At 44.1% G+C, this 26841-nt stretch overlaps 1 protein-coding gene across 1 annotated transcript in view; it reads left to right on the forward strand.

Moving 5' to 3' along the window:
• Window positions 1-26841, forward strand: part of SEMA5B (semaphorin 5B) — a 201012-nt gene that overhangs the window by 124909 nt on the left and 49262 nt on the right. Inside the window, exon 12 of the mRNA XM_063309048.1 lies at window positions 12462-12579. Within this exon, the coding sequence (XP_063165118.1) occupies window positions 12462-12579 (118 nt within the window). The remainder of the gene's footprint in view (window positions 1-12461; window positions 12580-26841) is intronic.

The raw sequence follows: 26841 nt of genomic DNA on the forward strand, positions 1-26841 counted from the left end.
GTCATCGAGTAGATCTTTGGTCTAGGTAAGGGGACGTCGGGCAGTAGGTCGATCCGGCAATCCGTCTTGCGGTGGGGGGGTAGTTGGTCAGCTTCTGCCTCTCCGAAGACCTCGGAGAAGTCGGCGTATTGTTCCGGTAGGTCTGCTGTGGTAGCGGCGTTGTCTTGTGTGGTCGCCTCCGCTCGTCCTACAGTGGGGTTGGTTCTGCCCGCTGGAACTGGTGCTCGATACTCGCCGTCGCCGAATGTGAAGGTGCGGGTCTCCCAGTTGATCCGCGGGTTGTTTGTCGCGAGCCATGGCATCCCCAGGACTGCAATGGGCTTTCCGATGTGCGTGACGACGAACGATGTGCGCTCGGTGTGAGTGCCCATTTGCAGGGTGACCGGCTCGGTTTGTAGCGTGGCTGGTTTCCCTCCCGCTGTGGAGCCGTCCAGCTGGTGGAATGCCAGCGGCGTGGGGAGGGGGAAGCAGCGGAGGTCGAGTTTGGCGACTAGGTCGGGGTGGATGAGGTTTTTTGAGCACCCCGAGTCCACTAGTGCCGCGGCCGTGGTGGCTCCGTTGCCGGCAGAGAGTTTGATTGCTGCCATTATGACTGGGCTTTCGTCGTTCCGTCGAGGTGGTCCGCGCTGCTGTCCCATCGCCTGCCTCGCCACGCGTTTCAGGGCAGGCGGGGAGCTTTTCCCGCCGGCTGGTCGGGGTCTGCGTTATCCTCTTCCCCCCAGTAAGCGTCCCAGCCTTCCTCTGGTGTCGCTGTGGCCACGGTCATTCGGCGGTGAGGGGGCGGCCCCAGGTTGGGTGGTTTGGGGCTAATTTTCGGGGTGGGTTTGGGCGCACTGGTCGGCGGTCGGTTGGCGAAGCAATCCACCGTCTTGTGCCCTAATTTGCCACACCTCCCGCAGGGCTCCCGGTTGAATTTCTTTTTTGGGTATATGGGGCCGGCCATCCCCACGTGTGGTGCGGGTACCTTTTTTCCGGCATAGTTTGTGTCTTCCGTGGTTGTCATGAGGAAGGTGCGGTGCGCGTGTTCGGCTTTCCCCGCGAGGTGGATCCACCCGTGTAGCGTTTCTGGGTCGTCGCGGTAGAGGGCCCATTGGAGAACGTCGCGGTTGAGCCCCCTTTTGAACATTTCCAGCAGGGTGGTCTCGGACCAGTCGCTGACCTTCCCCGCGAGGGCTTTGAACTCCAGGGCGTAGTCAGGGACCGTGCGTGTGCCCTGTTTAAGTCTTTGGAGTGCGCTTTTCGCCCTTACTTTGGCTAGGGGGTCTTCGAAGTAGTTTTTCATCTCATTGATGAAAGCAGGGAAGGTGGCGAGGGCGGGGGAGCTGGACTCGTACAGTTGGACGTACCAGTCCGCCGCCCTGTCTTGGAGTTTGATCGCCACGGCGGCGATCTTGTCGGCCTCGGAGTCGTAGGAGTGTCCGTGCCTCCCCATGAACTCCCTAGCGTTCGTGACGAAAAACGAGAGTTTCGTGGGGGTCCCATCGAAGAAGATGGGGAAGTCCTTTGGGGCCCGGGCGTTTTGCGCGGCCCTGCCTCTCGCTTCCCGGTCTGTGGTGTCGTCCGCCTGTGCCGTCTGCTGACCCTCCGCTGGCCCGTGGGGGTTCGGTGCTTCGCTCGGGGTGTGGGCCTGTGCGGGGACGTCGTTGGGTGGCGCGGGGGGCATAAGCAACTGGAGCATGGTCCGGAGTTCCGTCAGTTGAGCCCACATGGCCGCGAGTTCAGCTCGTGCCTCCTCGTCCACAGCCCGCGCCGCCGCTGGGGCCGGTTCCGTTGGCGCGTCCTCGGGGGTGGGTTGCCGGCGGGGTTCATCGTCACTCTGCCGCGGGTCCGCTTCTTCCGCCGTCTGCTGGGTGTCTCCGTCGTCCTCCGTGTTGACCGCCGTTGGGCTGTCGCTCCACGCCCGTTGCTGGGGTGCGATGTGGGGCGCGGGGTCCTCCGCTGGTTTCGGAAGTCGTGCTGCTCCCTCCCGCGGTCGGGTTGCCTCCGTCGCCATCTCCCCTTGGGGTTGGAGCTGAGGCTCGGGTCGGGTGGGGTGGGCGTCCATGGCTCCGGGAGTCCGCGGTGCCTCTGGCCTTGGTTGGTCCTCCTCTGTCTCTTGCCGCGCGGCTCGCCCTCCTTGCCCGCGCCGCTCCGGCCTCATCTTGCTGGTCTTCTCGCCGTCTACTCCTCCCGCGGCTCGTTGTCGTCCGGTGGGGCTCGGCGAGGCTGAGTTTATGACTCTCAGCTTTATGTCATGCGCTGCCTGCCTCTGAATAATACTCAGACACTGGTTCGTGGATCAGGCTCTGATTTATTCACAGCGCAGTTACAGCGTCGGAAGAAAAAAGCTGAGAGTGACAGGAGCGCGCCGGTGCGGGGTTTAAATACCCCGCGCCGGTCAGCGCCCCCTCACTCGCGGTCACGTCACCCCCCTTTGTCCAATACGTTGCCCTGCCGGTGGGTGAGGGGTTGTGAGGCCCCGCTGGCGTTCCGGGATCGCCCATCATCAGGTTTTCTATTCCTCTGGTGATTGCTGTCAGCTGGGCGATCTCCGATGTATTGGCGCTGATGGCTTGGGTGTGCTCCGTGATCCGTTTAGTTATTGTTTGTTGGCCGTTAGTCGTTGTGGGTTGATGGCTACTTATCTTGAGCCCCTTCACCTATTTCCTTGCTATTGTCATGTGTGCCATTGCGCTGATGACTTCAGCTCAACGGCACTCATGACACTGGCCCAAAGTCACCCAGCCTGCTTTCAGGCCTAAGGCAGGACTAGAACTCACCGTCTCCTGGTTTCTAGCCTGGAGCCTTAGCCACTAGACCAAACTTGAAATCTTGAAAGCCTGTCAGAATTTCTCTGTCCCATCTTATACAAAAGGGAATCAAGGCAGGGATATTTTGAGTCACTTTCTCACACTCCTTCCTCTCTCAGGACTGAGTGGTCGTTTACTTTCTCTTTTATAAAAATTATTATTATTAATAATAATAGTGCTTATTAATATTAATAATTATTATTAATAATTATTAATATTAATAATTATTATTATTAATATTAATAATAATCCATTTTCAAACATGCATACATATAAACTGTTCACCACACACACACAAAAGAAAAAAACACAACAAATAAAAACTTTAAAAAGGCAAAAATTCCTAATTAGAAATATCTTCCAAACTCACCTGATTTTTTAAAGTCTTTCAAAAGGGAAATCAAGCTTTCAATATTCAGCAAGCCTGTCCAAGAATGTTTTTATTTACTTAACGGCTCTTGCATACCTTTGCGTACCAAGGCCACCTTTGCACTCCTCTGCAGTCCCTAAAGCCTGCCTAGGAAAAAAGGTGGAGAGCCCAAAGAGGTCACTCTGGGTGAGATGCCTGAGTTAATGAGCACATGAGTTAAAGCTCAGGCTCTTCAAGTTTAATCACAAGTTATTCACTCATTTTTTTTAAGAAATTATATGCCATCTGCTCCCATTTGTAGCTCTAAGCAACTTACTAAAATTAACGTCAGTTTCCCCTTTTCTGCACTCTTTTACCTGTATTTACTACGAAATAGGTCTTAACGAATTCAGTGATATTTGCATCCAATCAGATGGTAATACAGCAGAATTGTTTATTTTGTATACTGCCACGTTGCAATGCTGCTTTCAGCAGCTTCCCAGAAAAACAATTAAAAATAAATTAAAAATATTAAAACAACTAAATATAATCATACATTTGTATTTTTTCTTCATAGAGATTCAGACAGAGCCATGGCAGTTGAATGTTAGCTCCATCCATGTCCTTACTTCATATTATGTACATTTTTCATATATGAATGAATGAATAAATGAATTCCTATGAGGACTGCAGGAAAATCATTGTCACTTTTGCCCATGGAAGATTTACTAAAGCCAGAGTAAGGCAGTAATTCCTGTGAATGGATGAGCTGTAGTTCGTTGTGTTGCGTTGCATTGCGTTGCAGCTGAACTAGAATGAAATTGGCTCAGCTTTTGAATAAAGAGGTTCCAGAGCTGCTTTTGAACTGGTGCAGAGTTCTGCTGTGAAAGTGTCCCTTGTATGTTGAACTGCAGTTTCAATTTAGTTTCTCTCTCTTTCTCTTTAGTTTCTCTCTCTTTCTCTTTAGTTTCTCTCTCTCTCTCTCTCTCTCTCTCTCTCTCCTTACGTATTTTCTTTTTCCCTCTCCTTCTCCATTAATACTAGTTAGAAGGGGTGGGAAGAGGTTTGCTTTATTTATTTGTAAGTCCCCCAGCAAAATTTATGCTCAAGTTGGAACATGTGCTTCTCTTCTGCTTGTGGCTTCCCATTGGTATCCGACCAGTCTGGATGGGAACAAAATGCTGGATTAAGTGGGCTTTTGTTCAGAATCAGTGAAAATAGTGAAATGGTGAAAATAGGAGGAGGAAGGAGTATTAGGTATGTTCGCCGCCTTGAGTTATTTATAAAAATAATAAAGGCAGGATAGAAAATAAAATTTAAAAAATTGCACTTAGGACTTCACCTTCACAGAACTGTTGAAGCAGTCTTCGGTGTGGTCAAGGAATTGTTATCTGATCTGCTACTGTCAGCCCTTGGAGGTAGGCCAGGTCAAGAAACGGACACCCCAGAGATTCCAGGAATACTACTTTACTGTGGTAGGGTATAATAGCAGAACCTTGAAAGCCTGTCCAAGTTCCTGTCTCTTCTCTCTTCTACTAAACAAAATCAAGGGATGGTTTTTCTGAGTTTCTTTCTAACATTCATTTCAAACTCTGGACTGAGTGATTGCTTCTCCATGTCCCTCCTCAACGGGTCGCTCCTTCCCTTTAACAGCTCTTTCTTCTCCAACATAAATTCTAAATTCCTTTACAGTTCTGCACAGCCTCAAGCAAACTAGAAGTAAACCTCATGTATGCGTGTGCATATTTGCAAAATATACATAATACATCAACAGCATTCTGACTACTCACGCAGGGACTCTGTATAGGACTTCGTGTCATGAGTGCCGTTGAGCTGAAGTCATCAGCGCAATGGCACACATGACAATAGCAAGGAAACAGGGGAAGGGGCTCAAGATAAGTAGCCATCAACTCACAATGACTGAAGGTCAAGAAACAATAGCTAAACGGATCGCGGAGCACACCCAAGCCATTAGCGCTAATACAACGGAGATCGCCCAGCTGACAGCAATCACCGGAGGAATAGAGAAACCGATGATGGGCGATCCCGGAACGCCAGCGGGGCCTCGCAACCCCTCACCCACCGGCAGGTCAACGTGTTGGACAAAGGGGGGTGACGTGACCGCGAGTGAGGGGGCGCTGACCGGCGCGGGATATTTAAACCCCGCACCGGCGCGCTCCTGTCACTCTCAGCTTTTTTCCGATGCTGTACCTGCGCTGTGAATAAACCAGAGCCTGTTCCACCGAACCAGTGTCTGAGCATTATTCAGAGGTAGGCAGCGCATGACACTTCGTCTTCCTCAGACCTGTCAGTCACAAAAACTGCCCTCTTGACATTTAAACAAACACATGTAAAATAGGGTGCTTGGGGTCACAGTTTTCTTTGGGGAGATAAACAAGATACTCTTGCATAGCCTTTTCCTTCTCCATTGTATGATGCAAAGTAAGAGGCACTGAGGAGTGGGGAATTCTTTTTTTTTTCCTTCAGAAGCATGGTGTGAAGTGATAGAAAACATACCTTCTCCAGCTGTTGCAGAAGGACATGTGATGTATGCAAAGTCTCAAAAGCTGGGCTTTTACAAAAGACAAATGTGTTATAAGTTTTTCTTGCTGCTTTTGCTTTCTATAAAGAGAGTAAGGGAATATTCTTCCATCTACAAATTGTACAACAGTGACTTCAATTAATGGCTGTCTACTAAAAAACACCAAAGTTTGGGGACTTCCATTAAAAATGCAGTCTTGAGTTTTGTATAAACATAGAAATAAGCTCCGTTCTTTGGGCCATGTTGCATACTTAAACTAATAAGGCATTTTTCATAATTGAGTTTTAGGTCATAATCATCCACAATGCATCTCTGTAAATCATAGAATCATAGAGTTGGAAGGGACCTTCCCAACCTATCAACTCCAACCCTCTGCACACTCCAAGATTCCCGACACCATCCCCGATAGATGTCTACCCAGCCTCTGTTTGAAAACCTCCAGTGAAGGGGCAAAAACCACTCCATGCAGGGACTTACTCCACATCCAGATTTCACATCCAATTATTATATGAACTTTTGCTTGGCTTCTGTGCTGCCTCCTCCTTTTATTAGCTAAAACCAACTCCAGTCTGACTTAAGCAGCAGTTTTCTACTGATCCAGCAAAGGGTATTTATTCCTTATCTAGATAGATTATTGGCCTGAAGGCTGCTACTGTACATTGGATATGATCTCGGATGAGCTCAAACTAAGTTGAATTTTGAAAAGGGAACAGTTGCTTGACTGATGGTACCCTAAATATCTGCTATATTTTATGAACTTGTAGTTTAAGAAAGTATCAGAAGGGTTACTTATACCCACCAAAGGCAATTTTTGTTCCGTGAATGCTGCAGGATCGTTTGGTTACAGACACAAGCCTTAAGGCTCAATTAATATTTTAAAGTCTCCATGATTTCACTCAAACTTAACTTCCCAAGCTCCGTTCTTTTCGTAAGGTTCTTTTCCAGTTAAGAAGCATTGATTTTATATTGTACTTTTTTTACTGACTGTTATTTTATTATCTGTAAGCCGCCCGGAGTCATTGTGTATGAGATGGGTAGCAGAGAAATTTGACAAATAAAATAAATACATTTCTAACATCTAACGTAGGCTTCCCCAGTTTTCTGGATAAATAAATTGGAACTGCAACTTCCAGAACGTCCCCAATGTATTTAGAGGCATCAGGTTGGGGAAGGCGAGTTTAATGTATCTCTTGGTGACCTAAACAGTTCTCAAATATTTTCAGCTATTCCACCAAAAACCTTATCATAGGAAAAGAGTTTTGCCCTGGTTCTTCCTTTTACATCTAAGACCTCTTTTTTGAGAAAAGAAGATAGAGTAGGCCAGTTCATTGCTAAACCTATTTTAATTTTCACAGCATAATCTTGGGCAGCCTGTGTCAATTTATGCTGCATTTTGTAGAAAATCTGGCCTAAAAGATCAACATCTTCAGGAATTGTGATATATATAGGGCTGCATGTGCAAGTACTGTAGATCAGAGGACAAAAACTAGGAAGGGGAAAATACATTTTATTATTTTATTTTAGTGTCAAATTCTATTTTCAAACTCCAGCTGGGGAACTGCATATTTGTATATTTTCTACATGTTAAAAATTGCTTGAATATTGAAAACTAGTCATTCACCTCTTGATTTTTAGTCTTTTTATCACATTACATTAATGGTGACAAATATATAGTAAAACAACAACACACTGGAGAAAACATCAATAAAAGAAAGTAGCAGCATATTGACAGGTCAGCCTAAAAGGTTGAAGTCATGTCTAAATAAAATGTGTTCATCTGTCTGCTCATGGATGGTTGTCATTCATCTCCTGTTATGCGTGGTGGCTAGACCATTGGTCTGATCCAGCAGAGCTCCTTATATGAGAGATTGAGCTAGCTGGAGCTTCCTTGGCAAGGATTTCTAAAATGTTTGAGGAGCCCCACCCTCAAAGGCCTTCTTTCATGCTCATACCAAGTGTGCTTCAAATGTTGGTAAGCTGTGAAGAAGGGCTTCCATCAAAACAGGCATGTTTGGAGGAAAGGAATCTTTCAAATAATCTGGTGACAAGTCACACAGGTCTTTCTGCACCATAACTGGCACATTGAACTGTGCCAGAAAAAATGGAAAGGGAGTTTCATGCTGTAATTCTGTTTGTATTGTTTGGAAACAACGGAAGTTTTGGAACATCTTAAAAGGTGGCTTTTGTGGTGCATTATAATCATCTGAACAAGCCATAATTAAGGCATGGGTCAGCGTCACAGGTAGTGTGAATACAATAACTTGTAAGATTTTTTTGAAATGTAATTACCTGCAAGGAGATTGAGAAGCACTAAAACTTTAGGGATTGGAAAGAGAGACTTTAACTTTTTCATTCCTGCATATTATCCTTTGAAGATTTTGCATCACATGAGAAGGTGTTGGGGCAATGGGTGATCAAAGGTGCAGGTAGACATTCTGTGCATTTCAAAGAGAGGGGTGCAGTGAATGGAGCAAGGAAGCAAAATAAGTTACCCACATGAGTGGGGCAAAGAGAATTGAGACTTTTCCTTCCTTCCTCCTTTATAACAACTTTAAATGGTTAAACCTATTTTAAGGCTTTCAATACCATTTTGATTTGTTTTCTTCTCAAAACAGTGGGAAGCTGTACTATAATTCTTCAGCAGTTGTAGTTGGAGGAAGTTCATGGTTCACAAGTTGCCAATCCCAGGCCTCCCTCCTGTAGTTTATAGCTTCTTCAGATGAGTGATAATTCAGGATCCCAGAGTGTATGCATCTAAAGGAGTTATAAACATTTCCCCTCTACTTACTGCTTATCCTCTTACAGCTGTGTGTGTGTGTGTGTGTGTGTGTACATACATACATATTTTAAAAATTCTTATTTATTTATAAGATTTATAAGGCTGCCCAACTCTAACAGTGTGACTCTGGGTGGCATACAACATAAAAACAAAAAATAAATCAAAACGCCCCCAAATCCATATAACATTAAATGCCAACAATATATAAATATAAAAAGGCGACCAAGCAACATAACAGAACAACCAAAATTTTTATTAGTTGCATTCTTGCAATTAATGTTATTTTCGGTTTGATGCCCAGTCTGAGGAAAGGCAACTCTTTAAATCTAGTCTCAGGACTGTGTGGCAAAGGATGATCCTCTGTCTTGTCTTTTTCAGTTCTGCAGTCTTAAAAATCCAGGGAGGTTTGAGGGTAAATTTCTAAAGTATAGTAGACCTACATGGTTCATATCAACAATGTAGTCACTGCATGTAATGATATGTGGGAAAGACCTTCGGAGACTGGGTGAAGAGACACTGCCAAGGGAACGGTCAGATAAGAGACAGCATAGCCCACAGCTAGACAGTGGGCAGGGCAAGAGGCTCAGAGGAGACCCTCCCTAGTTTCTTGGGCTATAAATGAAATGGGGGGGGGGGAATTGTACTTTCATACTTGCAAGATTGATGTCGGCCTCGCAGGGTGAACCAGATGAGCTAGCTCTACTTTATTGTAAAGCTACATTTACAGAACCTTGCAAGTATGAAAATACAACTCTCCCCCCCCCCCCATCTCCTTTACAGCCCAAGGAATGCTCTTTCCGTGTGAAAACGATGTGGGATGCCTCTTGTATGATGTTTGCTTAAGTGTACCTTCTATTTTTTTTTTTAAAGTATGGGTTTTAAAGGATAAATTATAAACTGGTGATCTAAGCATTTTGATTTTCAGGCACTTTTGTAGTATATTTGTGCTTTATCATTCAGCCAGGTTTAGTCTGCTTCTCCACATTAAGACAATTATGTTTTTTAAGATACAGCTGCTGACCCTTTAAAATAACTATAAAGGATTATTCTGATCTCCTCTCTCCTGCAAGCTCCAGGGAGAAATAAGCAGTATGAAATGGTATGCTTGGGAATCCTTGATTTTGCTCTGAGATTTGAAATTGCTCAGATGTGTTCCATCCTCCTCCTTATATTCTAATTACTACCAACTCATTTTTTAAAAATGTATTGCTGTCCCTTGGATGCTCAATGTATATGTCTGTTTAATGGATTGTATAAAACTACTTCAATATGCTTTTTCTATTCCATATTCAGCCTGCTCAGCTCTGGTTAAATGGAAGTATTCCCAAATAAGTTTTATTGCAAAATCCAGAAGGTCAGAAGGAAACTGGGGTTTCTGAGTAGAATTCATTTATTTCTCTACTGCTCTCCCCACCCCACCCCACCCCCGCAATCCCCCTTCTTATCTTCAGGAGCCAAGTAATACTGTCCAGGAACATCTAGGTCACTTTATGCTTCAAGGCCATTTGGTTGTGCTTCTTCCGCTTGTCTGATCTGTCTGGTCAGTGACTCCAGGCAACTATTTTTCCCCTCATTCTGTGCCAAACAACAACTGTCAATTTACATTGGCTAGAAATGGAGGCCCACCCTGTTCTGTGGATTAGAGCAACATGGGCTGACCTAGTGTGCCATATTATACTGTAGCTTGGCACCGTGTTACCTAAGGGATCGTGTTTTCCCAATAGTTTCCACTTGTCCAATTTGGTCCAGCAGGCTGGGCATGTTGCGGGTCCCATCAGCCAAGGAATGTCAGTTGGCAGGGACCAGGAGCTGTGTCTTCTCTGCCATGGCCCCTGCCCTCTGGAATATTCTCCCTTCAGAGATTAGGATGACCCTGACCCTGTTGGCCTTTCGTAAGGCTCTAAAGACTTGGTTATGTACCCAGGCCTGGGCCCCCGAATGTGTTAAGGGCCCTGTTTCTTGGCTATTCTGGTAATTATGGTGATAATTTTTCTTGGCTGCCATATATATTGTATTTTTGTATTGTATTGTAATTGTTTTAACTGTTTTTGTAATTGTTCGCCGCCCAAGTTACTTGGTTGAGGTGGGTGGCTATAGAAATTAAATAAATAAATAAAATACTAGTCTACAGCCAAAACACATCTCCTTCAGAGTCCTTGTGTTGAAAAGCCCAGAGCTTTTCCTACACTGTTATTTATCCTTGATAGGTATGATTGGATTGAGCTGCCATAGAATGACCATTTCTCCTTCCCTCTTCCATTGCTGTGTTTTTGTTTTGTTGCAGACCTCTTCAAGGGCAACAGAGTAGAGTATTGCTTCTTTTTGCTCTCAGTCCTTTATTTAAAACAGCCAAGGGATTGTGCCTAAATTACAAGGCAGGGATCCTTCTGAATAGGAAGAATAAATTGGAGACTCATTTAAAAAATCCTTGATCTGGCAACTGAAAGAAATCTGATATTTGCTTTCAGATACACCACTTTGTAATAGGTGTGCATTGGTGGTGCTGTATTCTAATAGGTTGCACTATGCTGTGAAGACAAGCTGTGCCATTTCTAGTTGAGTACCAACTCATGGGTTTTCAAAGATTTCTGAATGTGCATGAGGGTGTATGTGAATGTTTAACTTGTCATGCCAATGTCTAGACTTGGAATAATTTTTTTTTCTCCTGAGTTGTATCTTGATTATTCTCCCCCCACTCCACTCCATAGCATTAATGGATAACTGCAAAATTTTTCTGGGCCTTTGGATTAGGACTGAACTTGCTGATTGAATTATTGTAGATCCAGAAAAAAACATAGAACCAGAACTTTTTAATTGTCTATATTTTTCTGTTACCTGAGCTATACCTATGAAAATTAAGTCACTTCTGCCTGTTCAGTAATTTGGAAGTTCATTGTCCTCAAGAATAAAAGAGTCTTAGTTTGTGGTTTATTTTTGGTGTGCTCTTCTTCACTGGACAGTTCTTCCCAAATACTAGAGGGGAAGAACCTGTGTCTCTTCCTTCTGTGATGCATATTTGTTAAACCCCTTCCAGATTTGCTTGTTAAATGATAAGGAGGCAATAGAACCTTTAATAAAAAAAGCCAGGCTGTTTACTGCGTAGTCCTATTTCTGTTCTAATATGAACTGCTTTGACTGCTGTAGGTTACTTACGTAAATGATTGAAGAAAGTGTAAACTGATGTTAGCCAAGGGCGTATTTACAAGTGGTTCTAAATATGATCTTCGACTTTCCTGCAGTTAAGGTGATTGGAAAGCCATCTTGAGCAACATGTGGGTTCAAATTAAAGATGTCTACAACACATTAACCATAGTCAGAAGTGATATATTCTAGACTAAAAGTGTTACTAGCATTGCTCACCTAAATAAGATCTAGTCTGACCTGTGACCTTTACTGTATTTTGAAAGTATTAACCAGTTATTTTCTTTAACAAAGAGGATAGCTAAAAATGGACCCAAACACCACATAACTGAATGAATACACTATTGAGCACTATTTTTTTAATTTAAAAAAGACATTATCTCTTTTCATACTGCTTACATAATGTTATATTATAAATGCTACTATTGTATTTTTTAAAAAAGCCAACACTGGTAACTTTTTAATATTGGTTTATTCCTGCTTCTTCTGTTTATAAGTTGTTTCCCCAAAATACTTTTATTTTGTAGGAAATTGGATTCATATATCATTATTTACAACTATGTGTTCTTTGATTAGATTTGCAAAGCAGCTCTTTGTCATCCTTCAGGTTTTGGGTGAGAGTCAATAGGATGGGGGGTTGTTTGTTTTTATTGGGGAGAAGTAGTAGCTTTCATGATCTTGCTAATTTGGCCATCTTGAAACCTTCCTTGCAGGTGAAACGTTGTTATAAAATAAATGTGTTTCTGCTGCTGCAGTTTGGCATACTTGACAGCTGTTGCATGAGAAGGTGTGTAAGTTAATTACTTGTTTGAAAACTTCTGGTCAGTGAAAGAACACCACCTCTTTCTCTTTCTTCACCAGGGAGTGCCTGGGTGCACGGGACCCCTATTGCGGCTGGGATAAGAAGCAAAAACGATGCACAACCATTGAAGACAGCTCCAATATGAGCCTCTGGACGCAAAATATTACTGAGTGCCCTGTAAGTGAAAACCTAAAATCAGGAGTATAAGAATGTATGACACATTTTGCTTTGGGCCAGTCTCTATGAATTTGCTGCAGCATTGTCGCATCCATGACATGTGGGTTAGGTGACCACTGGTATTCCAGTATTTTTCATTCATCTGCATGTGGGACTGATGTGGGAAAACCTAAGTGCACATATCCCATTTTCTTATGGTGTAGAGCAGTGTTTCTCAACCTTGGCAACTTTCAGATGTGTGGACTTCAACTCCCAAAGTTCCCTAGCCAGCCTGCCTGGCTGGGGAATTCTGGGAGTTGAAGTCCACACATCTGAAAATTGCCAAGGTTGAGAAACACTGGTATAGAGACCCAGGTAAACCTTACCACTGTGGTTTGTAAAATCTTTTCCACAACATAAAAAATAACTACCTGTTTAAATTTGATTAAAGTTACAGAAGTTAACTCAGCATTGTTAATATAATTACCTTCTGTGCATTTAATCACTTTTTTTATCATTAGCAATTGAATTTCTAGCAGTTGGGGGGTGCTCTAGAGATTGCATCCAAGATTTTCAGGGGCTGCCTCTGGCCCAGGGGCCTCTAGTGTAATTTATTATGGCTTTCTTGTTTCCTAGAGAAGAAACAAGGTTAGTTCCAGGCTTGTTAATTTATTAGACATTTTGTAAGGTAGCTTAATCATTTGGACTAATAATTGGTTTCAGACAAAGTGCTGAAATGGCAGAGTGGCAGTAAAGTGATATATTTGCATGGGGCCTGTGAACAATAACTCCACCAACTGTGATCAAGGATTTGTCAGCCACTCCCTTGAATTTATCTCATGGAGAAGATGGATGCATATTTGAGAGAGAAATGCAGTCTTTGAGAGGAATTGACTAGTGTGGGCAAGCCAGTTTCTTCCTCATTTTTTTTTTAAAGCTGAAGAATCCAATCTCATTACATGTAAGTTAAAGAGCAGATGCCAGCCTTCCTCCTCTTTTCTCAAGGTTAGCAAGGCCAGTCCAGGCTCTAGGCTGCAGATGCACCTCTCCATCCTGAAGCAGACCCTCCCAGTAGTGCATGTAGGCTTGCCTAAGCATATTTTTAATAACATGGATGTAATGAATTATTATTGCTATTGTTGTTGCTTTTCCATTATGCAGAGGTGATTGATAGCTAAGTTGCAGAGGGTTATTTTGTGTAGCTTGCCAAGTTGGATTTAAAGTTGCAATGCTGGGATTTTTCCTGTCCTTAGTAACCTTGGTCACACCTCCCCCCCCCCCCCCCCATGTAGCATTAGTCATTCCTTCTTGCTTCTTCACTTTTTTCAATTCTGGTTTTAAAGGATTGTCTGCTTATAGCCTTCTCCTGTTGTTCTCAGGATGTAGTGTTTCTTGGCTGCCAGGTGTTGTTGTCTTGTTCAGCTTAATGCCTCTGTCTGTTGCTTGGTGTGTGAGGTGTTAATCCTTTCCTTAAACCATGATGTCTGCTCTAGCCTGGTGGGAAGCCCCCTCCTTTCTTATGAGTCTTCCAAGGTCTCTGAAAACAGCTGAAAATAGCCTGTTGTGAGTCATTTAGGTTTTAGAAATGACACAAGAGTCGGGAAGGATAATGTTTAGGTCCTAATACACAACCAATAGCAGCTGCATTAGGAATCCTTAAGATGCCTATTCAGAAGCCCTGATTCAAGTCAAATTGCTTTACCACAGTGGATGTTGAATGGTTGGGCACAGACAATAGGTGAAATTAAAACCAAACATTTTTATGGCTTAAGCAGTAGTGGGGAAAATAACGCAGGCAGTGTCAAGGCCTCACCTCTTTTCTACATGCATTATGACATTGCGCGCGCACACAAACTCACCCCAAAAGAGCAGAGCTTGGCCATAATGCTGCTTTCATCGTTTTTTTTTTTTACATTTGCCTAAAATGATGTAGAGTACAGTAGCTATTTATTAATCAGAATGCTCAGGACAGTATAAAAAAACAGTGTTTCTGATGCCACAGAGACAAGATTTGTTGTTTATTCGTTTAGTCGCTTCCGACTCTTCGTGACTTCATGGACCAGCCCACGCCAGAGCTTCCTGTCGGTCGTCAACACCCCCAGCTCCCCCAGGGACGAGTCCGTCACCTCTAGAATATCATCCATCCACCTTGCCCTTGGTCGGCCCCTCTTCCTTTTGCCTTCCGCTCTCCCCAGCATCAGCATCTTCTCCAGGGTGTCCTGTCTTCTCATTATGTGGCCAAAGTATTTCAGTTTTGCCTTTAATATCATTCCCTCAAGTGAGCAGTCTGGCTTTATTTCCTGGAGGATGGACTGGTTTGATCTTCTGGCAGTCCAAGGCACTCTCAGAATTTTCCTCCAACACCACAGTTCAAAAGCATCGATCTTCCTTCGCTCAGCCTTCCTTATGGTCCAGCTCTCGCAGCCATATGTTACTACAGGGAACACCATTGCTTTAACTATGCGGGCCTTTGTTGTCAGTGTGATGTCTCTGCTCTTAACTATTTTATCACGATTTGTCATTGCTCTTCTTCCAAGGATTAAGCGTCTTCTGATTTCCTGACTGCAGTCAGCATCTGCAGTAATCTTTGCACCTAGGAATACAAAGTCTTTCACTGCTTCTACATTTTCTCCCTCTATTTGCCAGTTATCAGTCAAGCTGGTTGCCATAATCTTGGTTTTTTTGAGGTTTAGCTGCAAGCCAGCTTTTGCACTTTCTTCTTTCACCTTCATCATAAGGCTCCTCAGTTCCTCTTCGCTTTCAGCCATCAAAGTGGTATCATCTGCATATCTGAGATTGTTAATGTTTCTTCCAGAGATTTTAACTCCAGCCTTGGATTCCTCAAGGCCAGCTTGTCGCATGATGTGTTCTGCATACAAGTTGAATAGGTAGGGTGAGAGTATACAGCCCTGCCGTACTCCTTTCCCAATCTTAAACCAGTCTGTTGTTCCGTGGTCTGTTCTTACTGTTGCTACTTGGTCGTTATACAGATTCTTCAGGAGGCATACAAGATGACTTGGTATCCCCATACCGCTAAGAACTTGCCACAATTTGTTATGGTCCACACAGTCAAAGGCTTTAGAATAGTCAATAAAACAGAAATAGATGTTTTTCTGAAACTCCCTGGCTTTTTCCATTATCCAGCGGATATTGGCAATTTGGTCTGTAGTTCCTCTGCCTTTTCTAAACCCAGCTTGTACATCTGGCAATTCTCGCTCCATGAACTGCTGAAGTCTACCTTGCAGGATCTTGAGCATTACCTTACTGGCATGTGAAATGAGTGCCACTGTTCGATAGTTTGAACATTCTTTAGTGTTTCCCTTTTTTGGTATGGGGATATAAGTTGATTTTTTCCAGTCTGATGGCCATTCTTGTGTTTTCCAAATTTGCTGGCATATAGCATGCATTACCTTGACAGCATCATCTCGCAAGATTTTGAACAGTTCAGCTGGGATGCCGTCGTCTCCTGTTGCCTTGTTATTAGCAATGCTTCTTAAGGCCCACTCAACCTCACTCTTCAGGATGTCTGGCTCTAGCTCACCGACCATACCGTCAAAGCTATCCCCGATATTGTTATCCTTCCTATACAGGTCTTCCGTATATTCTTGCCACCTTTTCTTGATCTCTTCTTCTGTTAGGTCCTTGCCATCTTTGTTTTTGATCATACCCATTTTTGCCTGGAATTTACCTCCAATGTTTCTAATTTTCTGGAAGAGGTCTCTTGTCCTTCCTATTCTATTGTCTTCTTCCACTTCCGCGCATTGCTTGTTTAAAAATAATTCCTTATCTCTTCTGGCTAACCTCTGGAATTTGGCATTGAATTGGGCATATCTCCCCCTATCACTGTTGCCTTTTGCTTTCCTTCTTTCTTGGGCTACTTCTAGTGTCTCAGCAGACAGCCATTTTGCCTTCTTGGTTTTCTCTTTCTTTGGGATGTATTTTGTTGCCGCCTCCTGAACAATGCTGCCAACTTCTGTCCAGAGTTCTTCCGGGACCCTATCTACTAAGTCCAGTCCCTTAAATCTATTCTTCACCTCCACTGCATATTCCTTAGGAATATTAGTGAGCTCATATCTAGCTGATCTGTGGGTCTTCCCTAATCTCTTTAGTCTGATTCTAAATTGTGCAAGAAGAAGTTCGTGATCTGAACTACAGTCAGCTCCAGGCCTTTTTTTTACCGACTGTACAGATGTCCGCCACCTTTGGCTGCAAAGGATGTAATCAATCTGATTTCGGTGTTGTCCATCTGGTGAAGTCCATGTATAAAGCCGTCTCTTAGGTTGTTGGAAGAGAGTGTTTGTTATGCAGAGTGAATTGTCTTGGCAAAATTCTATCAGCCTATGTCCTGCTTCGTTTTGTTCTCCCAGGCCATACTTACCTGTAATTCGAGGTGTCATTTGACTGCCCACCTTAGCATTCCAGTCTCCTGTGATGAAAATAACATCTCTTTTAGGCGTGTTGTCCAGTAGGTGCTGCAGATCCTCATAGAACTGCTCTACTTCAGCTTCTTCAGCATTTGTGGTTGGGGCGTATATTTGGATCACTGTGATGTTAGATGGCTTGCCCTGAATTCGAATTGAGATCATTCTGTCGTTTTTTGGGTTGTATCCAAGCACTGCTTTAGCCACTTTACTATTAATTATGAAGGCTACTCCATTTCTTCTGTGGTCCTCTTGTCCGCAGTAGTAGATCTGGTGGTCATTTGATGTGAAGTGGCCCATTCCAGTCCATTTCAGTTCACGGACGCCCAGAATGTCTATCTTTAATCTTGACATCTCACCAATAACCACATCCAATTTGCCCTGGCTCATAGATCTTACATTCCAGGTTCCGATGGTGTGTTGATCCTTAGAACATCGGATTCGCCGTTCACCACCAGCACCGTCGGCCGCTAGCCGTCCTTTCGGCTTTGAGCTAGCTGCGTCATCACGTCTGGGGCTAGTTGAGCTCATCCTCTGTTCCTCCCCAGTAGCATTTTGACCATCTTCCGACCTGGGGGTCTCATCTTCCGATGGTATACCGACATATCTCTGGTTGTACTGATCCATTGAGTTTTCACGGCAAGAATACTGGGGTGGGTATGATATGAGCTGGAAATAAGACTGTGAGGTGTTGCCATTCCTGATGAGTCAATGTATTGCCACCCCTTGAGTACCAAATAAAATTGCAGGTGCTGTTTTATTCTTCTCAGTTACAGTGTGGAGAATGAATGAGAAAGCTACAGCCATTCTTCCAGCGGAAATGTTAGGGAAAGCTGTATTGAGGTGATCTTGGGAAGGAGGAATGCAGCAATACAAGATGGAGTGCTCATTCCAATTAGAGCTCTCTTAATGTAACTCCCCTTGCTTCTCCTCTGCATTCCATACCCAGGGCAGCAATTGGAAAGGCACCTTGAGCAGCCATTAACACATCAGCTGGCAGTTGTCATGGATTATTTCAAAGTGCATTAAGACTTAATTGAACAGCACTGATGTGCGCCGTATGTGGCTATCTCTTTAACCATCAGCAGGTGGGAAATTACTTAACATTGCTGTAAGGAAGGCTAGTCAAAAGAAAGGGGAAACTAGATGGTGCAGTAATCTAATTCCCTGGTATGCTATATAGTTACTCATTTTGCTAAGATGTGATTGGAGCTATGCAGAATACATGGCAGGTATGATAGAGACTGGCTAGTGAAGGGAGGCAAAAGACTCCCAGCTGAAGCATATGCCCATCAGTATGGACTTTAAAACATCTTTAAGCTAACAATAGGTAATCTTCAAGTTGGGACTTAGTGCTCATTTATTACAGTTAAATCCCTGCTCTTTGCCTAAAGCATCTTACAGCCTCCTTCAAGGCAGGTGACATGACCAAATCTAATTTGCATCCTCAGGAGAATTAGTAAAGGGTGCCTTCAGACATTTGGGGGGCATTGGCCTGGAGGTTCCCTAAAAGAATGGAGGAGAGAAGTCTGTCACAACCAGGAAACCTGTTGGCTGCTTGTTTACTTGTTTCTAAGGTTGGGTCGTGTTCTCTGGTTATTTGAAGGCCTTCCTGGTAAGTTCAGGTGGCTGGAAAAGGGCGGTTTTCTTATACTAGTTTTCTTCTCTCTAGGATCAAACTACATGTTGTATACCATTCTCTCATCGTAAGACCATATTGCATGCAAAAACGAATTAATTGCTCTTTTGCGACCTACTGCGTAGTATATTTTGTGACTATGTGTGTTGGGCAAGCATGCATCATAAATTATGCTAATCCTTTGTCTGTGTAGTACCAGAAAAAAACATGGACCATCACTGTATTAAAAATGGATGTAAATGGGTTGAAAGGAATGGGGTGGGTATTGTAACCAGCTTTTTTGCAAGAATGATACATTGCAATTGTGGTTGTTCTGGATATATTTTCTTTGGTGAAATGCTTGCTTTCAGACTGAGAAGGCATTGAGATTTTAAGGTTATATTGAGAAGATACGCAGTTTTTTCCTTACCTAGACTGAATCATTATGATAAAATTCTCTTTTTATTGTTAGGCAACTCAACAATGACAAAATGTAGTATTCCTACATGTGAAGGGAGGGAGAGAAAATGAGAAATAATTTAATGCTGTTTAACATAAAACAAGGAAAATGCTTGAGCTTCCTTTTCCAAAGCCAAGGAAGAAACAGAAAATCCACCTCCCAACATGTGTGCCTTAGTCCTTCCCATTCGCTTAAATGTCAGTTCAGCTGTGATTCTTGCCCTCCCTATAAATGTTATATGTAGCCCTGTCCCCCAAAAGGTTGCCCTCTCTATCTTAGTTGATGGTGGAATACAAAAATAGGTTCTTTTTTGAGGACCAAAATGTATGGGGAAAAGATACCTTTGAAGATATTCAGATCTCAAAGCTAAAGAGTTGTCTGAATTAATCCTGAGACTCCATGTATTCAAACAGATAATCTGCATTCTTCCCCGTCTTTCTTGAACCTTGTCTTATTAAAAGGTTACCTCTCATCTACTGTCATCATAATACTGAGGAAGAAATGGGGCAAAATTTGGGGTTGGTTGTTCTAACGTGACTTGGTCTTAACCAGAAGGTGAATTATGTCAGGACTATCAGTTTTATCAAAGTCAGAAAAATAAGAATGTTTTTTAAAATTATTTTACGAATGGAGGAATTGCTTAATTCATTTATTTTACTCTGCTATCCCTTTGAGAAGAATAGAGATAATACAATATTTTACTGGGGGTGTAAGAAGGAAATGGTGAGAATTATTGTAACATCCTCAGGTCTTGTACTGCCATGTCCAAAAAGATAGGAAGGACATTCCTGGGAGTATAGGACAATACAGAAAAATGTGTTAGCGAGGGTTTGAATATCAAAGTTGTAACCATAAGGAATGAGGTTAAGTCTCTTGGAGAGTTAAATTTCTAGGTCAAGTAATGCATAATTTTACAAATAATCTGCATATAGAACATGCCTACTTACCCATCGAGCAACATGAGGGTAAGCAACATCATGCAAAGTTCAGAAAAGGAGTTAAAAAATTCTAAATAAAAAAAATTGAAAACATGATGAAAAAAAGGAAATACAGCTAAAATTACTTTATAGCAGCCCCTTTCACCATATTTTCCCTTATTTTTCTATTATTCCAAGCTATCTTTGTTTCTATCCCATCCATATACCACTTCATACATTTCCTTCTGTTCTTTAAACTTCTCACCTCTTCTTTTTGAGGAGCTCATCAACTCTATCCAACCACAACTTCCTTGGTTTCTTTCTTCCTCTTGACGTGTTTACTCTTCTTTCACATACAGTATTTGTTTTTGGTATTTGATTATAATTCATTCTCTCAATACTAGACCACCTCAGTGTATTACTTTTTTATTAACCATTCACTTCTATATCCAATCCTTAGTCATTCAGCACCCATTCACTGCTGAGCCTGTCACTGTAATGGTTGCCTATTCTAAAACACTATCAGACTCATGAGTAGGAATTCAAAGATATCTGATTTATTAAAGAATAGTATGCAGGATCACAGAGAAAGCTGAGAATGATGAAAGTGCGCCAAATGCAAACTAAACCCCCCTGGTACAAACGAGATCCCTCCCCCCATAGAATCTTCCCAAGTTCACAATTCCAGGTGCTCCTAACGGTTTCTGATGGTCTGCGGGAAAAGTCCTTGAACAGAGAACATAACCCAAACACATTCCATTGTAATGAACACAGATACAGAGCTTGGTACAAGGTTTCACAGCAGCTCCCTCCCAAACAGAAACGTGCGTCAGTGCCATGGCATGTGAAACGTTACGATGTATACTACACATTGAAACAGTGAACGTGACATACTGCCCCCCTAAAAGAAAGAAAACGCTAAGCAGGCTTCAAAGGATAAGCAAGGTGGAAACGGCGAACTAAATCAGGAGCATTAACATGGTGAGCAGACACCCATTCAGGATGAGGAAAATGTTTCCATCAGACCAGATACTGGAGGGTGCCTTGAAGCTTGAGAGAATCAACGACCTCCTTGACCTCAAAGTGCTGTTGGCCGTCAATCATGATCGGAGCAGGAGGAGGTGGTTGGGGACGCCAGCGGGAGGAGTGGTGGACAGGCTTGAGCAAGCTGCAATGGAAAACAAGGTGCAAGCGTTTCAAATTGTGAGGCAGGTCCAATTTAACAGTAACTGGATTGATAAGACCAACAATAGGGAAAGGACCAATGAACTTGGGAGCAAGTTTTTTAGAGGGTTGTGGTGACTTGATAAATTTGGTAGATAGATACACCTGATCCCCAATCTTGAAGTCATGTTGCAAGGAACAATGCTTATCGGCTTGAAACTTGTAAGCAGCCTGGGCAACAGCCAAAGCTTGTTGAATTACTGGCCAGGAATCAGCCAGCTTAATAGCCCAGTCAGAGGCAGAACATGTTTGGGAAGGGGGTTGTGGCAGTTCAGGGACAGGAACAAAGTCGTGACCAGAAACCACACAGAAAGGGGGTTGCCCGGTACTTTGATGGACAGCATTGTTGTAAGCCACTTCAGCAAAAGGCAGTAACTCCACCCAATCATCCTGATGGTAGTTAATGTATGCTCTAAAAAATTGTTCAAGAGTGGAGTTCAAAATCTCAGTAGAACTGTCAGTCTCAGGATGGGAAGACGTGGATAGCGCTTGTTTGGTGCCAATCAATTTTAAAAATGATTTCCAAAACTGGGAAGTAAACTGTCCCGCAATCACTGACCAAACGGGAGGGGCTACCCTGGAGGCGGTAGATGTGGAGAAATAGGCGCGCCAATTGTGGGGCTGACAGAATGGATGTACATGGGTTGAAATGTGCTTGTTTGGGAAAAAAATCTTTTACAACCCAAATGATAGTTTTCTTCTGACTGGGAGGAAGATCCACAATAAAATCCATAGAAATCTCATCCCAGGGATGGGCTGGCCACGGGCTGTAGAAGCCCTTGTGGTTTCCCCCCCTTACGTTTTGACATTGCACAAACAGGACAGGAAGCCACATAGTCTTTTACATCGCATCTCAAGGTAGGCCACCAGAATTGACGAACCAAATGTAATGTTTTGACAAAACCAAAGTGCCCAGCAAGTTTATCATCATGGGAGCGCTGTAAAATCTCAGCTCTTAAAGTTTTGGGTACATAAAGGCGGTGTTCCACCCATGCCAGACCGTTTTTGAAGGAAACAGGGTCTTTATTAGCTAGCAACCAAGTGTCAGATTTCAGTGCCTGGAGAAAGTCTTTCTGTAACTGACAAGGAACTTGCACCTTCCACTTCCCAGACTGGGCTGGGGGCGGGGTTGCTTGTGCACGGGTCTGGCTCCGAGTGACAGCAACCAAACCCAGTTGTGGTTCCGTGAGAACAGTCCCAACCACATCTGCCCCCTGGTCAAAATCCTGAGGTAAATGCGACAAAGCATCGGCCAGAAAGTTTTTCTTTCCTGGGCTAAATTTTAACTGGAAGTTGAAACGACTGAAAAACTGAGCCCAGCGAATGTGTTTAGGATTGAGATGCCAGGGGGTGCGAAGGGCTTCCAAATTCCTGTGATCGATCCAAACCTCGAAAGGGCATTTAGCACCTTCAAGGAGGTGACGCCAGGCTTCCAAAGCGGCTTTTACAGCAAACACCTCCTTTTCCTGAACATGCCACCGGCGTTCGGTTTCAGAAAATTTTCTGGACAGTTAAGCGCATGGTTTTAAGTGATTTTCTGAATCTCTCTGTAACAATATAGCCCCAACTGAGGAGTCAGAAGCATCAATTTGGACCACAAAAGGGCGTTCAGGATCGGGGTGCTGTAGAATAGGCTCAGCAGTGAAAAGGGTTTTTAATTTCTCAAATGCTGCCTGGCATTCAGGCATCCAATTCAACACTGCCCCAGGGTTTTTTACTTTGCGTGTCTCCCCCAAGCCCTTGGTATGGAGTAAATCAGTGAGGGACAAAGCAATCTCAGCGAACCCCTGGATAAATTGGTGATAGTAATTACTGAACCTGAGGAAACTTTGCAATTGCCTCCGGGTGCGGGGACGTTCCCAACTTAAAATCGCCTGGATTTTCGCAGGGTCCATTTCAATGCCCTTGTCAGACACCCTATAGCCCAGATAGTCAAGTTGGATCTTGTGGAATTCACATTTGGAAAGTTTGGCATAGAGTTTGGCATTTCTAAGCTTGCGTAACACCTGTTTGAGGAGGCGTTCGTGTTCCTCCTCGGTTTCAGTGTAAATGAGAACATCATCTAAATAAACCAGGACCCCTTTAAACAAATGATCATGTAATACTTCATTAATCAATTGCATGAAGACTCCGGGCGCCCCTGCCAACCCAAAAGGGAGGACTTTGTACTGAAATGAACCCAATGGGCAATTAAAAGCAGTTTTCCACTCATCTCCAGCTTGTATGCAGATGCGGAAATAGGCTTCACAAAGATCGAGCTTGGAGAAAAACTTGCCCTTAGACAAATGAGCTAACATGTCCTTCATGAGCGGAAGAGGGTACTTGTTGAAAATTGAGATGGAATTTAACCCTCGATAGTCCGTACAGAGTCGAAGCGTGCCATCTTTCTTTTCCCGGAATAGCACAGGGGCCCCAACTGGGGAATTTGCAGGTTCAATAAACCCCCTTGATAGATGTTTGTCAATAAAGTCCCGTAATGCCTCAAGCTCCTTCTGAGTCATTGGATAAATTTTTGGCTTGGGCAATTGAGCATTGGGAACCAACTCTATCGCACAGTCAGTTTTCCGATGGTGGGGTAGCTGATCTGCTTCCATTTCCCTCAAAACGTCTGCAAAGTCTTGGTATCGATCGGGCAAACCTTCTAAATGTGCCAAGTTAGGGTGCGGCATGGCGGCCACAGCCCTTCCAGCCCCGCATGTGCAGCTCTCTCCGCTGTAGGAGCTTGGTAAAACCCATCCTTAAAAGTCACAGTTCTGTGTTCCCAGTTTATATATGGGCTTCGATAGGTCAACCAGGGGATCCCCAGAATTACCAAGGGATTGCCAACAGGTGCTACTACAAATTTTAAAGTCTCACGGTGGCTGCCCATTTGCATTGCGACAGTTCCAGTGAAATGGGTTGCCACCCCCCCACCCCCCGCCATTGAACCATCCAATTGTGTGAAGATCAAAGGCTGCTGGAGGGGGAAGCTAGGCAGGTCCAAAGCAGCAACCAGATCAGGGTGAATTAAACACCTGGAACACCCAGAGTCAACCAAAGCCCAGACCTCTGTAGTTTTTGTGCGGGAGCCCAATATCACTTTTACTGCTAATGTGGGACAGTCAGCACTCACCATAGCATCCTCGTGCCCATCCTCCTCCACCTGCCCTCAGGCGCTCTTCATGGCAGGTGGCTGGCGTTTCCCACCGGCTCCTTAGAGTCGTCTTCAGCCTCTCCCGGGAAGTAGAATACTTCCTCAGCGTCGGCTGCGCCCTTGGCTGCTGTCATCTGCCACGAGGGGGTGCAATTTAGCCGGCGGCTTGCCCGCTCAATCTCCAGCCTTGGCTTTTGGGCAATCAGCTGCTCGATGCCCTTCCTTTCCGCATCGGAGACACTGACCCCTCGCGTAGCGCCAATCTCTCTCCTCATCCCAGGCTCTATAGCCTGGCCGGGCAGCAGTCGCACCAGCCAGGTCCCCTCATGGTGGCTGGTGGTTTTTCAGGTCTTCTGGTTTGCATGAAGGTATGCTGAGCATGCTCAGCCTTGCCTGCCAGACAGATCCATTCATACAATGACTCTGGGTCATCCCTACACAACGCCCACCGTAGGATGTCCCGGTTGAGTCCCTCTTTGAACCGTTCTATTAAGGTTGACTGAGACCAGTCGGGGATTTTCCCAGCTAGAGCCTTAAACTCCAGGGCATAATCAGCTACAGACAGTTGGCCCTGGGTAAGATCCTTCAGCACCTTCTTAGCTCTTGCCTTGGCCAGAGGATTCTCAAAATGTAGCTTTAACACCCACATGAAGTCCTCAAAATAATCAAGTGCAGGGGAGTCGGCCTCACTTAATTGAACATACCAGTCAGCCGCTCAACCCTTCAACTTGGTGGCAAAGGCAGTTATCTTAGCCTCTTCGGAAGGGAAGTATGCTCCAAACTGCCTCATGTAACTTTTAGCATTAGTTAGAAAGAAAGATAACTTGGTTGGATCCCCATCAAACTTGACAGAAAAGTCTCTCACCCCCACTCCCGTTGGAGCGGAATTGGAGGCTGCTTGAGTGCTTGGGCCCCAGGTTACAGTAGCTCTCCCTCTTCGGGGTGGGGACACTGGTGGTCGAGCCCTGCAGGGTGGAGATTCATCCCGGAGCCGTCTCCGGCCCCGCTCCACCGGCGGTCCGGATGGGAGGATGGGGGATGGTTGTGTGAAGCTGGGATCTCCTCCGCGCCTCCCCTGCCCCCCCAATGACAGAGACAGTTTTCTTAGCATATACTCCATCGATTCTATTTTGGCCTCCATCACTCTTAGCCTTTCAGGGGTTTGAGATTCCTCCCTCCCTCGCGTGTTAGGCTGTCTCTCTGTTGATACCATGGTAGATTCTACGTCTGGGGTCAGCGGGAACCGATACTTCTAGGACGCCTGGGACGTCCCTGGCTGGGGTTCTCCCGCTTCATCCCAGCTGATCAACTCTGCAGGCGATTCGCTGGGTGCCGGTTGCTCTGGTTCTCCCCCATCATCAGATTGCTCTACCTCAGGACTGGAACTCGAATCCTGCCGGAAATCTGAAGGTTCTGGGGTGAGGCTCAGTTCTCCGCTCTTGACCGTCGACTCGGGCATCAAACCAGCCGTCTCCTCAAGTCCCCCGGTCGTGAGCTTGGACTCGGCCATCGTTAACTATTTTCCCTCGCAAGAAACTAATCTTGGTAGGAGCTAACGGTACAACTTTGGTGATTCTCAGCTTTATGTAATGGTTGCCTATTCTAAAACACTATCAGACTCATGAGCAGGAATTCAAAGATATCTGATTTATTAAAGAATAGTATGCAGGATCACAGAGAAAGCTGAGAATGATAAAAGCGTGCCAAATGCAAACTAAAGACCCTCGGTGTAAATGAGATCCCTCCCCCCGTAGAATCTTCCCAAGTTCACAATCCCAGGTGCTCCTAACGGTTTCTGATGGTCTGTGGGAAAAGTCCTTGAACAGAGAACATAACCCAAACACATTCCATTGTAATGAACACAGATACAGAGCTTGGTACAAGGTTTCACAGCAGCTCCCTCCCAAACAGAAACGTGCGTCAGCGCCATGGCATGTGAAACGTTACGCTGTATACTACATATTGAAACAGTGAACATGACAGTCACTTTCTCGTTTTGCCATACACAATTCTTAAGCAATCCATTTGTGCTGCATTCAAACTCTTTTCTGTTTTTCCCGACATACTTAACTCACTTTCCCAATTCTCAGTTCTATATGATAAAGTGGATAGAAGCACCTTTTTAAACACAGCCTTCTGTCAACAAATGTACATTCCTTGCAAGAAACCATATTCTGTCCACTAAGTTTCTAACTTCATGTTCATGTTTTAAAATTTCTCCTTACATTTTCCCATTGTTACTGAACCTTCTTCCAAGGTACACAAATTCATCTATTTGATCTAGTTATTCACCATCTGTATAAAACGATTCATTTTTCTGTGGTGCTACTGTTTTAGTATAACTTAAAAAGAAAAAAATTGAGGTAGAAGCCAAGTTTTTCATGCTTGCTTTCAATCTTTTCCAGAGGTGAATAACTGAAATCTATTAGGAATTTATCTCATGAAAAGCAGGCAAAATTTGTCCCTTACTTGGCATATAAAATATACCCTGCTGTGATTAATGGAGGATT

This window comes from Candoia aspera, chromosome 1 (assembly GCF_035149785.1).
Source record: "Candoia aspera isolate rCanAsp1 chromosome 1, rCanAsp1.hap2, whole genome shotgun sequence".
NCBI classification, from domain to species: Eukaryota; Metazoa; Chordata; class Lepidosauria; order Squamata; family Boidae; genus Candoia; species Candoia aspera.